At 36.3% G+C, this 21,177-nt stretch overlaps 2 protein-coding genes across 2 annotated transcripts; one reads left to right on the forward strand and one right to left on the reverse strand.

Moving 5' to 3' along the window:
* Positions 1-7,347: 7,347 nt before the first annotated feature.
* On the reverse strand, positions 7,348-14,016 carry LOC119584487 (DDB1- and CUL4-associated factor 17-like). The gene is made up of 6 exons (XM_037933133.1): positions 13,564-14,016; positions 11,306-11,439; positions 10,678-10,815; positions 10,192-10,458; positions 8,149-8,267; positions 7,348-7,690 (listed from the first exon to the last, which is right to left on the reverse strand). Exons 1-6 carry the CDS (start codon positions 13,635-13,637, stop codon positions 7,427-7,429), a joined length of 996 nt encoding a protein of 331 aa, XP_037789061.1. The 5' UTR covers positions 13,638-14,016; the 3' UTR covers positions 7,348-7,426.
* A 105-nt stretch (positions 14,017-14,121) lies between these two features.
* LOC119584488 (matrix-remodeling-associated protein 7-like) lies at positions 14,122-19,754 on the forward strand. Its single transcript, XM_037933134.1, has 4 exons — positions 14,122-14,471; positions 15,566-15,742; positions 16,582-16,706; positions 17,064-19,754. The coding sequence occupies exons 1-4, from the start codon at positions 14,439-14,441 to the stop codon at positions 17,176-17,178; spliced, it is 450 nt and encodes a 149-aa protein (XP_037789062.1). The 5' UTR covers positions 14,122-14,438; the 3' UTR covers positions 17,179-19,754.
* Positions 19,755-21,177: the final 1,423 nt, after the last annotated feature.

Raw genomic sequence — 21,177 nt, forward strand, 5'->3', positions numbered from 1 at the left:
GTGATTTCAGTGAGAGTTGGATACAAAGATCATGGTGACTTCATGATGCAAATTCAAAGTTTACCAGAAGGAAAGCATACTTTAATTAAGTGCCCTATTCAGCTGTATGGGATTAGCATATGTTCTATCTTGTACATGCCATTTATATTTCAGGATATGGAATTACAGTCCAGTCAAGTTTCAGACAAATAAAACCAATGTTTTCTGAAGTAATTTTGTAATAAGAAGACATCAAGCAGCATTAAACTGTGCATTTTTCTACTAAAACATCCCAGTAAGTCTAAATAATGCTAGGCTGTCCAATTTGACTAGCAATTTAGCATTGATGAATTTATAGATCAAAGTTTTTGAGTGTCTGAAATAACACAGACTTGTATGTAATCAGCCTAAGCTATGGGTCATTTTGGACTTCCAATCTAACTTCAGTAGCATTTACAGGGTCACAAATAACCTTTCTCTTCTCCAACATTGTCTAAAATTAGCCCTTTTTTATTACTTCTCCTACAGTGACATAAGAAAAGCTGCAGTTCAGAGTAATGCCACAACAAAATAAAAAATAAATAAATAAATAAAAAACTCAATATTGGTATCTTACACCGCTTTCTTTCACCCAGGGAAAATCATATAACACAAAATATATAAAAAAAGAGGGAAATTTAATATCTATAACTGTTTACACTATTATCACATACGAGTGGTAGAACTATGGTACCCATTCATCAGAGTCTTGCTCCACCTCGTTTTCACTAGATTCCTCTTGTGCCCGCCTCCTTCTCCTCCTTCTTCCTTGTGTTCTTTCCCTTCTACTCCGTTCTCTTTGTCTTCTTCTCACATTACCACTTTCACTGTTTTCACTGTCACTTCCGGCATAACTGACAGACCTCCTATTTCTGACGTCTCTCTCTCTTATCTTCTTCACAACCTTCAATTTGTCAGGTGCATTTTCATCTGTCTCCATCTTTTCCTTCAGACGGTAAGAAAAGATGGTGTACTGGTTCCCTTTATACACAACAATGTTCAAGATGTCTCTGTCCATGTGAACGCTGAGTCGGTTGGTTTCGATATCCCCATCAACCGTGGCAGATATGTCCAGTTCGTCAAGGAATTCGTAAGAGTAACTGTCATAGAATGTAACCTTCACCAGGTGTGTACGACAGTTTTCCTAATAAAGGAATGGAAAGGAAAATTTTTTTCGCATATCTTCATAAATCAGATTTAAACTTACATTATTAGAACAAAACATAGTGTTTATTTCAAGATATTGATCTAGTTATTCTTCAAAGTAAAAATATTCACAGGTATTCAAATTGAACAATGCATGAATTAAGTAGTACTACTTTAACGCCTGTAAAGTGAATAACTCCTCCTACAATAACAATCCTCCTACTTACATCTCTTTGAGCTTCTAGAATAGCAAGAATCCTCAACTCTGTCTCAACATTGAAGGCAAGAGCTCTGTTCAGTGAATAATCCCATTCAAACTTTGATTTCAAAAGCCGCCCTGAACGGGAGTATTTGGCTATGTCCTTGTTCTGCCAGGAAAGAAGAATAAGGGGATATATCATTCCTTATATTTTCTTATACATTCTTCTATTACTGTAATGTTTTTTTGATAACTGACATATCTTTACTTTAAACATAAAATAAGATTTGTATTCTACAATAGACAGGAAAGGTAGAAACTGTTACTTCTTACTATAACTTGTTGAGAGTAATGTGCTATACAGTATTCATTTCCCACCTTGTAGAAAAAGGATATGAAAGAGAATGAATACAGGCTTTGGAAATGACAGTTTGATTTTCACATCCTTGACCAGTTACTGATTTGTAAGTCATGGCTATCAGATTTCTCCACATTCTGGAATTATTCCTTCTCATTTATGCTTTTTTTACATTTGTTAAAATTACTTTCTACCACTTTAAGAAAAGTGATTCATTCCCCTAGTTAACCTATAATCTGGATTACATGACTATCACATCATGAAAAATTTGGCTTGAAGGGCAGGTGACGTGAACATGCCATCATGGGAAAATCTGGCTGTAGGGTGGGATGACGTTAACTTGCCATCATGAGCATTTTAGCTGAAGGCCAGGGTGACAGGAATGACAAGCCACAAGTGCACAAATCTCTGGGAGGGTGATTAAGACTTATTTGACACTTAGGAAGGGGCTTTTGCATTATTTCCATCAATAAACAGGTGTGGAATGTACTGTCCCTGAGCCATGACTGGAACCGCGCTGGCTCCTGGGAGGACACGATTTTCATGCTCATCATCCTATTCCTGGCCGCCAAGAACAGCAGCAGAAGTTGTATTACAGAAAATTTAATATTATGAAAAAAAATAAAATGACTTAATAACAAAACAGTACTTATTACTACTATAACAACATCCAAAAGAGAAAATAACTTAGTAAAGAGGAGGCATAGTGTCTTGTCACCGCACATGGCTGTTCGATTTCACCCAGCCTACAAGCCGCACATCCGTAAGAGTGGCTGATCAAGTAAGCCTAATGCCCATATTTTGGGCAATGTGATGGGAGTGAAGCATCCAGATCCAATGGGTTAACCTATGACAGTGACATACATCAAATAATATAGAGTACTGTATACACATGTACACCATATGATAGGAAATCTATTTTTGGTAATGGAAGGAGAGCTACTATACTACAAGGTAAAGGCTATGAGGTCCCCACTTCCCACTGATGACCTACACATCAGAGGGCAAGCCAGAAAACCTAATTCTGCAGTTCTTAGGTTTAAATAAATGTTTCCAAGTCTTGAAAACTTTATAGCTAACCAAGTTAAAGTAAAGACTCACTCACCTTATCCTTGTTCTCTACTGGATAAGTAAATTCTTCCTCCAAATAACGTTTGCCATTCTTCTCCTTGATGGCTAAAATCCTAGAAATACAAATATTAAAAATAGTATATACTGTCAATTTTAAATATATACACACCAGAACATATAAACCCAATAATAATTCTATTCAGTAGTGAAATTTCATCTTTAAATTCACCACCATCTATTACTATTAAACTTGTCCTGGAGTCTACATTGGTAAAGCAAGGATACTCATATTCCCTTTAAATAGCTGTGTGATCAATTAAAAGTTCAAATATATGGTGACTATGGATTACATTAGTGGCTGGCCCTAACTGATGATACAGAGGATACATCCATACTGCACTTCTCTCAACCTTCCCAGCTTTACCTAATGTGTGTGCTGCATTTAGACAAGTAGCTTTCTTTTATCCCAATGTCTGTGGGTGGCAAAACTACAATGCCATGCCCACTATAATAAAAGTTTACCTATTGCATTTACATATAGATGACTCTACAAGTACTTAGTCACCAAGGAGTCAGCTATTAGTCTTACCTATCTCATCTCTTTACCCTTTTCCTTCATTTTTTGAAAGCTTCATTTCTATGATTTTATTGTCTTTGATGTAATTAATATTTTAATAACAATTTAAAAACCATAATATCAATAAGAATGGCAACAATATCAATATTAATAGTACTGGAAAGAAAAATACAATTTTCCACCAATTTCAGGAATGGGGAAATGGCCCACTGATAGACTCCTTGCTGGCTGAGCACACGCGGAGCCATCTGTTTGAAACATAACTCACTAAATCCAAAGAGGACAGTACATAAACCCGCTGACATTGGATTAAAGGTGATAATAAAAAAATAATAATAATAAGTTTTATTTCAAATTTATTTCCTGGTACCATTCCATAATTATCATAAAGTGAACTGAACATGGAGTACAATGTAAATCAGTCATAGGTGGCACTGAGCTAGAGAATTAATTTTGACAGAATCCTTAACTCATTGCAGACAGGCCACCTACCTCATCAAACTAGCCAGTCTTGAGCAAGACTGGAGGTAGCACAGTATTTGTTCAGCAATTTCTATAGATAGACAGAGATAGATAGAAATAGATAGATAGACAGTATGATAGATAGAGAGATAGATAGAAAGATAGACAGACAGATAGATAGATAGATAAACAGACAGATAGATAGATAGACAGACAGACAGACAGATAGATAAATATATGTATGTATATATACCTGCCCAATCCCTTGCTTAGGAGACAGGTACTGGGGCCCAATGTGGGGGAACCACCCCTACCTTGTTCCTCAGCCCTCACCTTAACTAATTTTGCAAGGTCTTTTCTTCTCCTCCTTTCCTTTTTCTTTTCTTCATCCCCTGTCCACTTATCCTAATCGTTGAATTCATTTTTGCCATTTTTGCCACAATACTTTATCCAAATGCTCCCTACTCCCTTACCTCCTTCCCCTTCTAACTACTTTACCATAGCACTATGTGACCTTTGACGTCATGTAGGACTTCCTTATCTAGGGGCTATATTCACTATATTTTGAATATGCCACTAATGACCTTATATGTTGACACAGCAGATAATTTTCATTTAATATATATATATATATATGTGTGTGTGTGTGTGTGTGTGTGTGTGTGTGTGTGTGTGTGTGTGTGTGTGTGTGTGTGTGGTGTGTGGTGTGTGTGTGTGTGTTGTGTGGTATGTTTTGTGGTGTGGTGTGTGTGTGTGTGTGGTGTGTGTGTGTGTGTGTGTGTGTGTGGTGTGTGTGTGTGTGTGTGGTGTGTGTGTGTGGTGTGTGTGGTGTGTGTGTGTTGTGTGTGTGTGGTGTGGTGTGTGGTGGTGGTGTGTGGTGTGGTGTGTGCTGTGCGTGTGGGTGTGTGTGTGTATAAATATATATATATATATGTATATTATATATATATATATATATATATATATATATATATATATATATATATATATATATATATATATATATATATATATATATATAATATGTACACACACACACACACACACACACACACACACACACACACACACACAACACAAACACAACAACACACACACACACACACACACACACACACACACACACACACACACACACACACACACACACACACACACACTAATATATATATATATATATTATATATATATATATATATATATATATATATATATATATATATATATATATATATTAATATATGTATATGTATATGTATGTTATGTTATGTATGTATGTATGTATGTATGTATGATGTATGTATGCTATGTGTGTATGTATGTAAGTATGTATGTATGTATGATTATGTATGTATGTAGTGTATGTAGTGTATGTATGTATGTATGTATGATATAGTATGTATGTATGTATGTATGTATGTATTCTGTGTATGTATGTGTAGTTGTATGTATGTTGTATGTATGTATGTATGATTATTATGTATTATAAGCAATATTATGATTACTATTCATATATATATCTATAATCGAATTTATATATAGTAATATTTACATGAATATATAAAGCCATTCAAAAAATATACCTATATATCACTCTTACACAATGTCCAGATTGTTAATTCTGGAATAACTAGTCAAAGTTCTATAAAATTAAGAATTCTTACATTGCATGTCATTGACTGTCTTCAATTTCACATAGAATCTATAGATTCAACCTCATGAACACGTAGCTCATGAGATTTTGACTTCTAGATATATGATACATTTGCTTTGAATCATCGTGATGTAATAAGCATTAGTAATCTGAGACACTTAGCTTGCTCATTCCTAGTGCTTCCCAATCACAATTGCGCACATCCTTGCAATTCTCTGATGCAAGCTGTTACTGTAAGTCATAGACGATGACACCTTTCATAGGATATTCTATGACAGTTATAAGGTCATCCTCTTATCAATACAGATGAATTATAATATATATGGCAATTGATGACAATCTAATAACCACTATAGTCATATTTGCCACATTTTTATAGATACTAGTTACTATCACCATGGCAAGTCATTGGCATCACTTCTTGTTCAAAGTTTCAATCTGGCATTTGTTACTTGTGTCACGCACTGTGATAGCACATCACTTTAGCTAATTAATGGTCTGTAAACAAGGATTCAATTACCATTCACTTTTGAAATCGAGCATTAACAATGCTACAGGATGAGACAATGTCTATACTGTGCTAGCACACATGTCAACTTAACTCAGTTTTTGTCCAAGATAGCTCACATCAAGTACAAATCACCTATGCCAAGCATTGAACCTATTCACCATGCTTACACCACTTATCCTTGATTGACTCAAGTCACTCATTTTCTCTATTATAATGCTGTAGCAATTGTTAAAACACTATCACATACATGATAATGTCTAGCAAAAAATACAGGACTCATCTATTGCATAACCTTCCAGTAAAAAAAAACACAACTCAAATCAAGGAAAGGTAAACTCCAGTGAGATCACATGTCCTACTATGTAGCAAACACAATCCACAATCTCTGCCAGCTTGCATACTTCCCAGTGTTAGGCTCCATCACTGTCCCAAACAGTCCTCACTCTTGCTGTCCACAACTCATTGCAGAACCTGATGGTTGACATGCACACATCACAGATCTCTGATTGGACCTCAGGCTCCCCTCATTCCCTGTTCCCTTATACAGCCCCTGTGCACTTCAGCTTCAGGATTCAGAACTGAGATCAGCAACTCACAACCCTCTGTCCACATCTCAGCAAGCAGCAACAATACAGGACTGCCAGTCCTTCACTAACTCTCTCCAACTCCCACAATGATCTCATCACCTACAGCACTCAATCCACCTACAACACAAGTAGAATAGACCAGTCCATTAGGAATACACCCCAATACTAAAATCTCCTTTTGGCCAAGCATTGCGGAGCATCTATCAAGCTATAAATCCTAAAAAACCATCCCTCCTGTGACTTAAATGAAATGTATTCACTCACTCTTTAGCTATGCCACGTGATTGCACCTTCCCGTGGTATTCGGTGAACAATTTATGCATATACCAGGCTTGAACAAAAAGTTGATGTGAAATGATCCTCCAGTTCTTACCAAGACAATCACTTCCTGGTGTGCCATAATCTTCTTACTATCTAATAGAATAACATATGAATGTTTAAATTCCTTTTAACATAATAGACAATATCGTCTTTGGTGTCTAGTCATGATTTTTCGTTCCTGTGTTTGTTTTTTTGTTTGTTTTTTTTTTTTGTGTGTTTGTTTTTTTTTTTGTTTTTGTGTGTGTGTGTGTGTGTGTGTGTGTGTGTGTGTGTGTGTGTGTGTGTGTGTGTGTGTGTGTGTGTGTGTGTGTGTGTGTGTGTGTGTGTGTGTGTGTGTGTGTGTGTGTGTGTGTGTGTGTGTGTAATCTATCCTATTTTTCACTTATATACATACGGTAACATTTTTACCTTTGACATTTCACTGAATGGTATGTACTTGATATATATACACAAATATTTCTGGTGTGTAAAATCAAGGTCTTGAAATCTCAGATCAAAATTTTCCTTGCAAAACCTGAAAAATTAAACCCTCATTGCAAGCAAGCTAAGATGGATGTCCATCTCTAATGGAAAACACAGATGAGAAAAAAGGAAAATAATTATTGCTCTTACCTGCAACAGACAATCTGACACGGCTCTGATATAGGCCCATGGACAAGCACCTAAGCCAAGAATGTCCATGTGTGTGTAAGCTGCAAAGAGCAGAGGAGGTGCTTCTAATACCATATCCTTTGCATACGTTATACTGTCTGGGATGACTTGAAAATCTTTTGATGTGCTCTTCACCTGGAAAAAAAATAAATATATGTACGATCACACTATAAGAAATCAATAAATCAGATATTCTAATAACAAATAGATTTTCAGAATTTTAAACAATTCTGTATTGAAAATATACACAATCAAAATATAAATAATTAGATCTAGCTATGCATGGTTTACATAAGATGTTTATTGGTGTGTAAATTTTGAACATTAGTCAAAAAATATATTGCATATATAACTTTGTACAAACAGAAAAAAATTGCCACAAGAGGATAACAGCTTTCACATTTTGCTCATTAATTAACACAAGATACTTCTGGGAGAGCATACCCCTCATTTTTTTAATCCATCTGAGGATACCCCTTTATTTCAAGGTATTCACCTACAAAAAAATTTTCGGTAACATCCCCAGTCTTCCTGTGCTTCTGCAGCTAACATCAATATTCCTTATCAGTTGCTAATTTCAGCATTGAACTCACCCTGATGATTTCCTGTGCATCGTAAATCAAACTAAAGCTCTTTTCAGTGAGGACAAGCAAGAGGCCTTCATGAATCTCCACATCACGCATCTTCCCATACTTCTTCTTGTCCTCTTCGCCTGAAAATTATCCCAAATCTTATCATATCACCATTCTCAATGTTAATACAGAAGAAATACAGCAAGTACAGCCCTGAAAATCAAATTTTACAGTATGATTTTGTAATAATGCTATTTATACTTATTATGCAATATTTAAGCATTTTAGACAATTAGCCACTAGCTTATGAATAATAATACTGATTACAAAAATGAGATACTAAACAACATAATTTATAGCATCCAACTAATCCAAACATGTACATAAGCAATGAGCAGTACTTCCTCAACCATTTCCAATGTTCAGAAAAGCAGTAAAATCTAGATGTATTAGTAAAACAAAATAAAGCAAAGAAAATCATTATAAATAATAATGAACTATGAATAAATAAATACGAGAAGAACCATCACAACACTCAGATGACAGCTCAACCCAGGATATATCCCATGCGGGCACTGAAAATTGTTGTTACATGGACACACCCTTCCCTTACAACTGAATTCACAGAAAAGAGCTAGCCTTTACAGCATTTCCAGTACTAGTATAAAGGTTGACTGTTGAGTTGAATGTCTTCTTGGGTTCAATGTAAGCTACCAGTAGCCCATGACAGCAATTGTTCCTTCTTTCTCAGAGGGATGAGACATACCATAGACCCTCTCAGTGCACTTTAACTGGATGAGCAATGCATAGTTATATACTACATCCCCTGATTATAATCCAAGATAGCTTGCAAGGAAATTCTGTCATCATGTCATTTGCGCCAAAAAAAGCTATCAAAAGTTTGGTAACTGGTATACATCCCTGTATGTGTCTCAAAATGTATTTTTGCATGGATGGCATAACCAAAATCCATTTCAGGATATGATATTGTAACCATAAAATGGAAATAATTTGTTAAGATTTATACCTTTAACAGGCTAAATTCTAACTGCCGGTTAAATTTTACAAGAAAGCTCCTTGTCCAAGTACTTAGACAACAACTGGAAAATCTAATGTCATATGTCTGGTATATCAGCATCACCCTGCTGTAACCTCAACTGCCCCTGCCACCACTTATCCTCACATAATGTGACTACTCAATTTTAAATTCATAAAACTTATCCTGCTGTGATATCCATACCATAGACTTATAACCTTATCATGAAGTGAAAAAGTTTTTGTACTGGATTAAGGAAGTCAGATATTTCTTTCTCATATAAAATTAGGTGAAGAGTATTAGTAAACCCTATAAAAAAAAGGGATTTACCAACATCAAAGTGAGCCATGTACAGTTAGCTGGTTAACTAAAATATTAGAAGAACGGAAGCTTATGTTTTCCCCACTGCCTATGAATTTCACTGCAGCATAAATGATTTTTCAGTAAAAGAGACTACAAAATTAATCCACCCATGGCAGGTGATGTCTAATCAGGTCATGATGAAAATTTCACAGATGCTGAATGACATCTAATCACATCATGACCTCAGGTCCTGAAGCTGAGACGACACCTTGGGACCCACCCATGAACCAGACAACCCAGGCCTCATCAAACTCTAGTTAAAATGTTACTTGTTGTAAATAGATTAAGCCTACATTGGAGGGCTGTAACTCCTCAATGACCATCATCAGGGCAAAGCAAATGAACAATTGTTTAGTGAATATAAGAAAGCAAGCTTAAATTCACATGGCATGGATATTTGCCACACAGCATATGGGTAGAGTACCTTATGGCAAGAATACATGCCACTTAGTGTGAAAAGGTTAGGGATTATTAGTTACATACAACTCCTTTGGACATATCAGAGGTAAAGCTTCACCCTAATATCACTACACTCTAATTTTTTCTTGGTTCAGGGGACAAGATCTTTAATATCTGCAAACAAATAATTTTCTGTCTAACTGCCAATTCATTCCAGCAAATCATATAACCAATTTCTTATTTTGAAATTAGGTGCCTGACTTCACCTGGGAATACAGATCCATGAATGCTGAGTGAAGCTAAAAGTCCAAAGGGATGCATCTGAAACACTTTAAAGTGAAAGAAGTACTCGGTCTGTGGTTCAATCTTGAGCTTGGGTGACTTGACAATGAGGACATCATCCATTAAGCTCATTGAGAGTGTCTTGGTCTGCATTTGTCCCAGGTGAATACGGTTGAAAATGGTTCCTTTCTCCAGGTCATGCCGTGTCAATACATTTCCTTTCCGGAGGGCAAAGATTACAGGCCGGTATTCTGAAATCAAAAGGCTATTAGTAGCACGTGTATGACCTGGTTCTTTAGTAGCATGTGTATAAGCTGTATATTTCAGGCAAAATTAACTCACAGTGTAGTGAACTCACAGACAAATAGCAAACTATATTGTAATGATTTTACCAATGCTGAATAAAAGAAATCCTAGCAGTATTAAAGTTTCTTTTTTTTCTCTAACATTAAAAATATATCAGTACTGACCTTGTTCTGGAACAGAAGACCTATAGACTGGATCTGGTACATCGTATACCTTGATTTCCTTTGGTCGAGGGTGGAGATCAACTTTGTACATCTGGAGAAGGTGTCCATCACCACAAATTCTTTGCATAACACTTTCATCTATGTTAGAATGAAATAAACTATAAATTTCATTCAAGTGTGAGTAACAGAAAAAGGAAATAAATAATCCAATAATAATATATCAAAGGCAATTAAATCTGCAGTAATCACATAAGTACTTGCAGGCTGTCCACACTGTTAACTTCTAACATTCATAAACAGAAAAATGAAAGATAACAAATATTAAATAATATTTTTCCCCCTCTTCTAACAATAGAGGCCAATTCCTTTCCTAGTGAGTAGTTGTTAGTTCTATTCTTCACTCTCTCATTCTTACCTGATGGAGATCTCAAAACTTTATCTTATTATGAAGTAAATTAAAAATAAATTTTCAGAAACTAAATAGTGATTTGTTTTTTCATAGGTAATGAATATCAAGGCTAATTCTTTCATAACAAAATTGCATATGCCTGAAATAGACCAACAGCATAAATATACCTGCTCTCAAACATGGTCCTGTCAGGGTATTGTAAATGGAAAGCATATATACCTGCATTTGAGGGTTTTGTTGTCCACAAAAGATCACCACAAAATTCTACTGATGAACTTTCTTTTATGTGCAAAAGCTGTTTCCACATTCTTCTTGGTCCAAATATACAATAACGAAGAGCCTGTAGGCTTGTCCTGTTAGGAACAAATGTGAAGATTAAAATGTGTTATCATCACACTTTTGAAAACCTGAAAAAACAGAGAAAGAAAGGGAAACAGGAAAGAGAGATGAGAGAACACAGAACAAAGGATTAAGAATATAGAGAGGACAGAGAATAGAGGAGAGAAAGGAGAGAGGTGAGAAGTCGCAAGAGAAAATAAAAAAGAGAAAAGAGAAAAGAGACAATAAAGAAGAGAGAAGATAAGAGGTCAGAGGTCAGAGATGAGGGGCAGATGGAGAGGGAAGAGAAGAGAAATGAGAGAGTAGAGAGGAGAATGGAGATAGATGAAAGATGATATGAAAGAGAAGAGAGATGTGAGGAGAAAGGGAACAGGAGAGATAATAAATACATAACAGACAAATAGGTCTTTTACCTTGCGACTCCAAAAGTAAATTTTAAATTTTTTCTGACAAATCGCATGCGTTTATGTCCAACATTTACAGACCTCCCAAACAAAATATCAACAGATAAGAAAAAAGTCCAAGGTGTCTTGCCAGAATATATGGCTCTGTTGAATATTTCCCTACTATAAAGATGGATCTAAGATTAGTCTATACAGTAAGTCTTCCATTACAGATCATATCAAGTTAGCATGGTTTGCCCTTTTTGTAACAGCTATACCTAAGAGAATACTTATGAATCTTGTAAATATATACATGATTTATCTATCTAAAAATACATGAAACTCATTGTTCCAAGGTAGAATATAATAACATTTATATTCAATAAGACAGAGCTTGGACCAGTTCCTTATTTGATAATTAAATGTCAAGCAAATGACAAGCTCTATATTGTATGAATGAGCTTTGTTTGTTTTGGGGCAACCTAGAGGTAAAGAGAATGGAGCACAGACTTGTAGATTTTGACAGGCAGGAACTACCTTATCTTTATTTACAACAGATTACATTTTATTCCTATCTGTGTTATTCTACATGTTCTTCAAAGTTACCCCTTACTTCTTAATCTTCACTTTCTCCTACTCTGACTATTTGCTCATGGGATATTCTCATACTAACCGGAAATTCTTGAAATGCTGTAAGTCTAATTTTCCTATAATACTTTATGGTGTCCCTACTATAACACATTATAGGAACAGGATTTCCAATATTACATAGAAATTGGGATTGTAATAAACAATATAACTGAATGGCTTCTTCCAAATCAAGTGCCACTTTAAAAAGTCTTTTCTAGGTAAATGTACAACTTTAACCTCTTCTTACTCTTAATGCCCACACAAAATCAATATTTTAATTAAGGACTATCAAGACCTTTTTCAGAAAGATTCTAAACATTGTGCTTAAATCAAAAACAATATGGTAATTGTTTACAAAGTTACAGTACCCCTCTGAGATTAAGTCCTAAATACTCCGGTTAATTCCTTATGGGGCACTCTTGGGACTCCACAAATAGTGTTATGTGAACCACCTTAGACCTCCACCTGATTAATGTGGTCCTTATCGGACAAACTGTCAGGACCAGCAGGAAAACGAGGAAATGTTCAGAACCTCTGATGCTTTCACTGTCCATAATGCAACCAGACCAAAAATAAATATTCACTACTTTATCATACCAGTATATTTATTTTACATGCTGCATAGGTTTTGTAACTCCTCTGATGAATAGATAACTTACCTGTAGTTGATAAAAATACCGTGAAAACAACAATAAGAGGCCAAAGAATTACCTACCAAAATCTTACAACACATACAAATGCTATTGTGACTGCGGTGAAGGGCCAGATAGCCAACTTGTTTTGAATGCCAAAGTAAGGGTTCTGAACAATCAGAGCATCCATCTTGTCCACTTTGTTGGATGACCACAGCTTTATCTTTTCACAGCATTTGTCGCAACCTATTGTCTTGATATTTTACCATATTCTTTGCCTGTACTGATTATTTCATATGTTGGGTGAGTGTACTTATTCCTAACTTTATGTCCTTTGTTTTTACATTTCCCTTAGCTTGGTGTAGTCATCATGTAAATATGTAGCAACAGTGTTTCCCTAGACCTGGCCCTCACAACAAATAAGAACTAATTTTTTTTTTAACTGAACTTATTAAACCATTCTGCTGACATTTCAAAACTGGCAAATCTTTACCATGCCGGACATGGAACTCCATATTCCCTCCTTCTGAGCTCGTGCAGCACACACTTGCGTCTCCGTGACTTCATGGTCCTGCTCCTCGAGGGCCAAATAACATCATATCAGGCAGGCCATGCACGTCCTCCTCCTCCAGGCAGGTGCTGGCGTTTCCTCTTCTTGTTCATCTGTCTTCGAGTGTAGTTATCATGTTTCTGTTATAAATAGTTGCCCTGTCGTCTATATCCTTTTCGTGGTTGACGGGATACAACAGGTGAACTGTCCCAAAAACTAGGTATGTTTACACGCCGTTTCAGCATCAAATAGGGCTCTCTTGTTGTGGTTCTCGCGTTGCCGGCGAGGCTTGCTTGCGCCATATATCCCGGCTTTATTTCGGGTATATTCGTCTCGGATATAGTTTCGTGATAAGAGCCACGACTTAATTATGACTCTGGTGAGAAAAGGTTAACGTGCTACGTGAGAATAAGGGGCAATCAAAATGCGAATGCGACGGCGGCGTGGCAACCGCCCCGCAAGAGGCTCCTCATCTCCGTTCTCCCTCGTCACCCGCAGTGTCACGCCAGCGATCGGAGTGGGGTTATGTCGCCTTTCTGCGGCTCGTGACCTGTTGCCTGGTCCCACTGCGTCGAGGACTCTTGCAGTCATCTCTTTTTACTCGAGGTCGTGTCAGTTATATGTGTCACGTCACTTCGAAGAGGTCGTGAATCCCTTAAGATGAGACGGTACACCTCAAGGGTCCTTATTACACGCTGACTGAGCTCGTTTTGACGTTGCAAGTATTGATATATACTTGAATATCCAAGAGACCCGCAAGGCCGAGTATCCCCTCTGACCCTACAGCTATTACAATATTGATCTCGGAATTCTTCATCATGAGTGGATACACGAACTCGCAGACGTGGGAGGTTAGTATTTTACTTCACCAAAGAAGAGATGGCTAACTTGTCATTTCCACGGTTATATATAACGTAATGTAAATATGAATTATTATCATTTCCATTATGATAATTTTTTTAATTTCAACTATTTTTTCACGTCATGTAAATTGAAGTCATGATTGACAGGTCTTGATGTTAACTCAAAATGTTGAATGAAAGAGTGTTTGGTGTAGAGTAAGGAAGTGTATGTCATGTTTAAATGTTGAATGGCTTTCTTGAGTACTTGGAGGCAAAGGTCAGGGGAAAAGTGGTTGTGTAGTTACATGAGAGTTTAGCTGAAATAACATGCTAATCTCTTTGATGGATATCATGAGTTGCACATGTTGGTTCATTTTGATTTTTTTTCTATGTTGCTATATATCAGGCTGTCTGTTTTATGCTTATCTCCTTCCTAAGCATCCTGCTTCCTCCCTCATATCTTCTCTCACATTTTGGCTTCCTTCTACCTTCCCTCCCTCCTATCCTATCCCCCCTTCTCCCTCTCTTCCCATCTCTCTTTTTCAGTCTCTCCCCATCTCTCTCTTTTTCACTATTTCTTTTCCTCTCTCGGTCTCTCTTTTCCTCTCTCTCTCTCCCTCTCTCTCTCTCTCCCTCTCTCTCTCTCTCTTTTCCTCTCTCTGTCTCTCTCTTTTCCTCTCTCTGTTTCTCTCTTTTCCTCTCTCTGTCTCTCTCTTTTCCTTTCTATGTCTCTTTTTTTCTGCTCTGTCTCCCCCCCCCTTCTCTCCTCTCTCTCTCTCTCTCTCTCTCTCTCTCTCTCTCTCTCTCTCTTCTCTCTCTCTCTCTCTCTCTCTCTCCCTCCCCCCCTCTCTCCCTCCCTCCCTCCCTCCCCCTCCCCCCATCCTCCCTCCCTCCCTCCCTCCCCCATCCCTTCCCTTCCCATCTTCTAACCCTCTGAATGCAGGCCTACCCTCTTAAGTTAATTTTTATATTAAATTTGCCATAAAATACCTTTGTTATGTCTAATAATGCAACATTTGTGGCCTTACTCATTGATAAAGGCCTTTTAAGTTTAAAATTATATATGTATTTATAGTTACATATTGGTATAAATTTCTTTCCAGGCTTGGTTAGATGTCTATAATGTATCATGGAACAACACATCCTTTGTATTTCTGGCATCGGTGGCCCTGTCAGCAGCTATCATCATTGTCTCATGGATCCTTCCATTTAACAGCAGTGTTAGAAATCGCAAAAGCAAAGTAGAGATTAAGATTGATGAACCAGAGGATGATGAGCAGGTAATTATTTTGTTCTTCTTAATCATTTGGGAGGAATTTTAAATTATTATTTCCTGTTGGTAAATGTGTGTTGATAGTCTGTAATATTTCTCTGTTTTCAGTATTTCTTTTCATACTATTGGTGCTTGTCTCTGTTATATTGTACCATCTGGTCTTCTTTTGTCCTTTTCCTTTCCCAATATTCCTCTCTCACCATACATTCTTTGTCTTTCTCCCTCCCTCCCTTTCCCTCTCTCCTATCCATAAGTTGTTTAGAAGGATAATCTCTAAGCCAATCATACCTACTTTGTTTCAGTAGGAATTTGTGAATACTGGAAGTAGTCCATATAATCTCTCGAGCTAATATACCTGACCTGCAGCCCTTGCATTACCTCCCATTATTGGAAGTCTTTCTGAGAAATATTAATTTAGCCCCTGAGATGAAAGGTGATAAAGGTGGAGGTTGATGCACAGGTACCTGATGACATTGATTAGTTAGGGGCCCATCAGAGGATAAGCTGTATTGATTGCTTTCATCTCAGTCTTGACAGGAAATTAGTCTTATTGATTGTCTAATGGATTCTCCTTTTCACACTTGGGAACTTTATGGAGCTTTTAGTATTCATCAATGATTGGATATAAGTTATGTGACATTTTTATAACAGCACAGAATATAATTCAGTGAAGGCTGTGAAGCTAGTGACAGGTAGTTGATGCCTCTATTCAATCTTTTTATTAGATTATTAATTATGCATAGCTGAAAGCCTGAAGCATGAGTAATCAATTAAAACTCCATGAAATGTTTGTTTTTATGCTTTGTGTCTTTGAAATATATCTGATACATTTCCAAAAAAAAACAGGAACTACAGAGATTGTTGGATATGGCCCACCATGCGCCTGGAGATGTGAAGAAGGCTCAGCGCCGAGCCCTAGAACGCAACATTGAGACTCATATGAGTGATGAACAGCGACAAGCTGAGAGAGAGTAAGTAGGAAATATTGGTTCTGAGCAATGGTGAAGACAACTGTTGAGTCATTGCAAGATATAGTTTATAAAGCATTTAGAGTTGCTGGATTCTTGAATAGCACACTGAAGTTTAGCCATCATTAGGTTTGCTGTTTCAGTCCAATTGAATCCCCTTCCTTGTTATATTTGTTCCTCCTACTCTATAAGACTTTTGCTTTTACTGTTATAGACTTACAAGTCTTTATATAATGGCTGTATATCTGACATTACTATAGATAAGGAAATGTATAGAAATGTAGCAAGATCTCTGGTAGGGTATAAAAAACAAAACATTAATTTATTATTATTATTATTATTATTATTTATTTTTTCCAGGGCTCAGTCACAGCAGTTAGCTGCCATATTTAAGATGATGAAAGACCAAGAGGAAAAATTTGGAGAAACAACCATAGATGAAATAAAAGACCAGATGAAGCTTTACTGTGGTTAATACAGCCACAACCTGGGCTTGACAGGTGAGACGAAGTAAAGGAGTCATGCATTAGCCCTTGAGTATAATTGCTCATACTTCCACTTTTTCCAGAAAGTCCAGGGAAAAAGTGTTTGTTTTTATTTAAGAACTGTATTTGCCCAGAGAACAAGGCACAGTACATACTCATACTACTGAGCTTTGGGTCATGAGCCTCAGTTTACGTGTTTTCTTCTTCCTGCTTTCTTTTCTTTATTCTCCTCCTCCATGAATGATTATATTCAAGCTTATAATAATTTAAAAAAAAAAAACATGAATGAAACAATTAAATAATTTTTGTAATTAATTAATTGCACACCACAATGTGGGATGAAAAAGGGTAATTATGCACTCCACAGGTTAAGAACCAAGAAACTGCAATTTTTCATAATTGCAGATGTGATATGAATTATATTTTACTAGGAATGTATGTTTTTTGTATGTATGTATAGAGTTACATAGTAAATCATATTTTATACACAATGTGTGTATGTAGTTGTATAGAATGAATAATACAATTTTTGATTTTAGAGCTAAGTTCCCAGCTCATATGATACCCATTATTTTCATTCCTAGACAACTACTTGAATAGTTTGTCATAAAATTATTAACCCCTCCATAGTGAGCTGGAAAACATGCCTCAGATGGGCATATGTTATGCAAATTCAAATCTCAATAAAACTTGTTTCCCCTCAAGAAATTATCAGTAATGATAGACAAAGAAGAAATATATTAGCTGGAGTTGAGATTACAGGAGACATTGACTGGCAATAAACAGTTGAAGGAACAATTGAGTTGTACAATTTTATTCAATTGAGTAAGCAAGAACACTTACTCACACACAGAGAAGGGATTGCTGGCAAGATACCATAGTGATTTTGTACCCTCACATACTTTCTGGTAACATATTTCCAGGCTAGACACTGAAAAATGCCTTTGAAATTTCAAAACATTATAATATCAATTGCTGGCTTCTAGATGAATGTAGTATTCCACCAGCCACTGTGGAGGGGTAGAAGAAAGTAGTGGAGGATAGTATCTTCCACACTTGTAAATGAGAGTAGTGAAAACCAAAGCTTGTAAATATTTCTTTACTAACCGTTCAGACAGAATGTAAAACAAGGGTCCAAACTTGACATATAATTTAGACAAATGTTTAGCAACAATAGGAAGTGAGTGAGTGTGAATTTCTAGGTATTATTTTGTAGCATTTATTTATAAATAGATTTGTATCATCCATTTTAACCTGCGTAGTAGTACTTTAGAATGTGTAATTATTATCAGGGTGTTTGTTTAGTTATGTCCTCCATAATTATATTTAAGGAGGCCTAATTAATTACTTAATATTTATGTATGAATATACACATTGATTCTCTAAAAATAAAGAAAAAAAGAGTCATTAAACTCTTCACTCCCTTGTCATTTGCATCCTTTGGTTATTTTCAAGATGCAAACTTCATCAACAAGTGCACTTATGTCGTGTGTGTGTGTGTGTGTGTGTGTGTGTGTGTGTGTGTGTGTGTGTGTGTGTGTGTGTGTGTGTGTGTGTGTGTGTGTGTGTGTGTGTGTGTGTGTGTGTGTGTGTGTGCGCGCGCGCTTGTATGCATACATGTATGCATTTGCTTAAGAATGCAGACTTAAGTATAGCACAATACATGTACTGTATTCATGCATATTTTTGTGTATGTTTGCGTAAGAATGTAGATTTAAATACAAGATACAGTACATGTAATTCAGTGACATTTGTGTCAAGATTAGGGGGAACCAATAATTTTTTATTATTTATTTTTGAAAAACGGAAAACCTTACTATGAAGTATTTGCAGATAACCCTTATTTGCAAATAAAAGATGGTTTGACCACTAGATTGAGTGATTGTTAATTTTGTGAGCTTGATCATTTATATTATATTACTCATTTAACCCAGTGATAATGGGATAGCATGTATACGTGCCATGTCTGCTGTGATTTTAGTGTATTGAATCTGCTTATATATAGATGGCTCCACAAGAGCTTAGTTACCAAGGAGTCAATTACTTGTCCTTCCTGATCTCACCTGTTTACCCATTTCCTTGATTTTTGGAAAGATCTTTTATCTCTTATTTCTTATTGCTGTAAGTGGTGATAATAATACCAAAAAATACAGTATCAGTGATAATAAGAATAACAGCAGTGATATTAATAGCATAGAAAAATTTACACTTTCCCAAAAGCTCAAGGAATGTGGGGATATTAGTTGAAGTTTGGTAGCCCTACTAATTGACTCCTTGGTGACTAAGCGCATGTAGAATCATTTATGTGTAAACAAAATTCACAAAACAAAACTACAGTGGACAGAGCAATTACTCGGCACCAGTGGATTAAGGTCAAGTTTAGTTCCCTAGACAAAATTGATGTGGAATAAATGTCATATATAATGCATATGTAAAAATATAAAATTCATATTATAAAAGTATTGTATTTGGGAAGAATATTTTTGGCCATGGTAATTACCCATTACCTATATAATATGAATCTATTTTTCTTTTTCTTTAAATAAAATGTGGATATTCCATTTTGGGACTCTGTTTCATTTGGAATCCTTTAAAATATCAGTTGCTGATACCCTGGGATAATAAAATATGTGCATTGATAACACACTTATGATATCCTTTTGCTTAAAGCTTTTATGTTAATATGTCATACTGAGTTGCTATTCATACTGCTAATTCTTTAAACTACTAATTCACAAAGATAATGTGAAGTTTAAAATAATTCATTATGACTAGTAATTAATTATCTAGTAAACCTATCACATAAATAAACAAAAGTTGTTCATTGCAAAGTGAACAAAGGTTTAGCATTAGCATTGAAGACCAGGTAAAAATATCCCTCCTTTTAAAGGTGTAATAACCACACGATAATGGTTATTGGTTAAAAAGCGAAATAAATGTGCTAAACATCAAAGGTCATTTAACACTATAGGAAAGGTATAGCACTGAAATGGCTAGAGAGGAGGGTTGAGTAAATGATTAGATGCTATACATCAACAGCCTTACAGCAGTAGGAAGGTAATGGAAAGGGTAAAGATGGGTAAAAGTAGAGAGGCTGAGTGAATAGGTTAAGGTAGGATTAAGCAAGGGGGGATTAGATCAAATTAAAGATATGTATGTGTCTAGATAGAGAACAAGTTGTCAAAGGGATTCCGTCTTTCAGGTTTGGAGCTCAGTGAAGGGAGGATAGGTGAGGAAAAGTAGAGGTACAGGCTGCAGTAAAGCATGGACAAACAACAGAATGTGTGGAACTGAAAGAGGAACATTACGTAGGGATCACTGGGGCAGATCAGAATGTGACATGAGCTGGGAATGCATAAGGCAGGTGTGTCCATTATAAAAGCAGGCAAGAGTCATCTCCCAGCATCTATTCTGATGAAATGGAGCTGACCAGAAGATTGATAGTGTTACAATATGTAATTTATTAATGAGAAGGCTTGACCAGGAAGATTGCCATCTGGGATAAAGGAAGGTCAAAAAAATGGGGGTAATACTCTGTTGCTGGAATACCTAAGAGACAGGGATGGTGTGGTGTGAACAGAGCTTACTAGAGTATCTGCCAGTTTATTGAAGGGGATTCTGACATGACTGGGCACCCAGCAAAACCTGACAGATTTGTGGTACATAGACAGGTAGAACAGCCAGTCCTAAATCTTGGTTGTGTTAGTTGAGTGCATAGGCTAAGAGGTACAGAGTTACAGAAGTCAGTAAAAATAGTGGTAGAGGAGGAAGGGAGAGAGTATATGTGTTTTAAGGGAAAAGGGAGTGTGTGCAGTTCTGTAGTAAGGATACTGGATCCAAAAGGGAGGGGGTAATTGAATGTGCAAGTTGGAAAGACTACTGTGAAGCCAGTACCAGGGGTGGATTTGAAGCCATCACTGTAAACATGGATCCTGGAGGAATGAGTAGAGACATGGTGAAGGAAATGGGTGAGAAGGACAGAATGGGGG

Source organism: Penaeus monodon, chromosome 18, assembly GCF_015228065.2.
Source record: "Penaeus monodon isolate SGIC_2016 chromosome 18, NSTDA_Pmon_1, whole genome shotgun sequence".
Taxonomy (NCBI): domain Eukaryota; kingdom Metazoa; phylum Arthropoda; class Malacostraca; order Decapoda; family Penaeidae; genus Penaeus; species Penaeus monodon.